The sequence below is a fragment of the Mesitornis unicolor genome, unplaced genomic scaffold, assembly GCF_000695765.1.
Source record: "Mesitornis unicolor isolate BGI_N332 unplaced genomic scaffold, ASM69576v1 scaffold5827, whole genome shotgun sequence".
Taxonomy (NCBI): Eukaryota; Metazoa; Chordata; class Aves; order Mesitornithiformes; family Mesitornithidae; genus Mesitornis; species Mesitornis unicolor.
The window spans coordinates 3,056-5,562 of record NW_010196995.1 but is presented as its reverse complement, the minus strand read 5'-3'; the positions used below and the strand labels follow the sequence as shown (position 1 = coordinate 5,562).

The 2,507-nt window shown below is 45.6% G+C and overlaps 1 protein-coding gene across 1 annotated transcript; it reads right to left on the bottom strand.

The window, feature by feature from the left end:
* Window positions 1-918: 918 nt before the first annotated feature.
* On the bottom strand, window positions 919-1,680 carry LOC104543935 (endogenous retrovirus group K member 25 Pol protein-like). The gene is given in 1 exon segment (XM_010188654.1): window positions 919-1,680. A coding segment is annotated over 1 exon segment (762 nt).
* Between the last annotated feature and the right edge of the window lie 827 nt (window positions 1,681-2,507).

The window sequence follows — 2,507 nt, the reverse complement described above, 5'->3', positions numbered from 1 at the left end:
AACCAGACCTCCTGGCAAATTAGTATGACTCTTTATGTGTGTAACAAAAAGAGGTTTACTCCTTTGTTGCAGCACATGCCAGAGGTGTGTAAAAGCAGCAAACAACACTGGATTTGAGACATGACCCAAAATGGAGCGATGCATTCGCTTTACCACCCCGACAACATACAGGGAATCCACTACTAAGTTTAAGCAATCATTCTCCCACTGTTGTAAGGCAGTGATAACAGCCTGTAGCTCTAAAATCTGCACAGAGCCTTCTCCAACAATACAATGTGACTTCCACTCTCCATCTTGAAGCCACACGTATCCAGCCTTCTGTGTCCTGCTGCTGGTGTCAGTAAAAACAGTTACACCATCCACAAGTTTCTTGACAACAATAGGCATAAGTTCTAGTGGAAGTGTGGTTTTAAACAAAGGATGTGATGGATAGTGGTTATCAAGTTTTGCACCATGATTGAGCAACGCTATTGCCAGTTCATTGCTCTGTCGGCACAAGTGTGGAACTTGATCGAGTTGAATGGGCAAAATAATCCTCTCTGGACTTTGTCCAGCTATTTCAATCAGTCGTGTCGTCGCTTTTACAATGACTTGTGCTATTACTTCCCAACGTGTGATGATAGATTTTTTACCACGACTTGTTACAAATACCCATTCCAGGATTTGTAAAGGATCTTTGCACTGTGGTAACCACTGTCCTAAAATGCCTGCAACTTCAGCATCAGTATTGTAAATGTACAAGCAAATAGGCTCTTTGGGTTCTACTCTTGCAACTGTAGTATTTGCAATTTTTGTTGAAATCTCTTGTAGAGCTTGCTTGGCCTGTGGTATCAGGGACCGCGGATCTTGTGGCTGTTTCCCGTCTCTTAACAGTTCAAAGAGTGGGGCAAGTTCTGTATTTGAGATCCCACACACATTTCAAACCCACTGGATGTTGCCTACCAGCTTTTGCACATCATTCAGCATCTTGATTTCTGTTTGTAGAGCGAGTTTTTGTGGACGGATGACAGTTTCTGTGAGTACCATTCCAAGGTACTTCCATGGTGGGTTATGTTGAACTTTCTCAGGGGCAATAACCAGTCCCCATGTGGTTAACTGCTGAGTCAGTTCAGTAATGATGCTATTGTCAATAGGCTCTTGGTTGCAAAGAAGCAGATCGTCCATGTAATGATATATTATCATGTGAGAGTACTTCTTCTGGAAAGGTGTTAAAGCCAAATCAACGTACCATCAGCAAATGGTTGGAGAGTTTTTCATACCTTGCGGGAGAACAACCCACTGGTATCTTCTTGCAGGTGCAGCTCTATTGGTAGATGGAACAGTAAATGCAAATTTCTCAGAGTCGTCTGAATGTAGGGGGATAGTGAAAAAACAGTCCTTGAGATCTAGGACCACAATGTCCCAATTTTTCGGAAGCATTGAGGGGGTTGGCAATCCCGGTTGTAAGGCTCCCATATCTTGCATCACTGCGTTTACTGCTCTCAGGTCTTGTAACAGTCGCCACTTTCCAGATTTCTTTTGCACGGTGAACACAGGAGTGTTCCAAGGGCTAGTGGAAGGTACTAAATGTCCTACATCCACTTGTTCTTGTACTAATTGTTCCAGGTGTGCGAGCTTGTCTGTTGGCAGCGGCCACTGATCAGTCCAGACTGGTGTGGTTGTCAGCCAAGTCAGTTTCATTGTTGGACGGATTGCGCTCGCCTCAATGGCTGCTATGCAAAAGACGATTGAATGGTAACTCCCCACTGAGCCATAGCATCTCTGCCAAGAATCCAAATGGTTGTATTCAGAATGTATGGGCGTACGTGTGCTACAAGATCTTCTTTCAGATCTCGGATGATTACAAAGTGAGCACTTATATGTGTAGGAGATGCTCCCCCAATCCCAATTACCATGTTGTTGACTGATTCCAAAGGCCACTCCTTTGGCCAGGCTTGTCTTGGGGTGATTGTGACATCAGCTCCGGTTCATCTTTTGATGAGGGATAATTATGCCCTCTGGTCCTTCTATGTTAACAGTCCGACAGGGTTTCTCATTTGTCACACACTGAACAAAAGCAACTGTAGCAGGGCCAGTCGAGCCAAAGCCCTTCTGTTCCCTGTCACTGTCACAGGCTTTTGGCACGGTTGCTTTGAATGGTACCAATTGAGCAATTCTGCTACCGCATTTAAGCGTAACAGGTGGGGCCAATGCTTGAACCATTATGCCTATTTGTCCAGTATAGTCTGCGTCGATGACACCTGGGTGTATGATAAGTCCTTGTTTAGTAGTTGATGATCTTCCTAGTAAAAGTGCACTAAGTCCATGCCCTAACGGCCCAGTTACGGTCGAAGGGACAACATGAATGGCAGAGTCTCTTAAGGTGATGTCTGCTCCCACGGCCAAATCGAGTCCAGCGCTCCCTCGGGTTGCTGCTGAGAGCTCTGATAGACAGCCAATGGCCTGGCTTTTGGACGGTATTGTGGCTTCGTGCCCCGTCCCATGGCGCTGCCCGTTTCCCTGGGTCG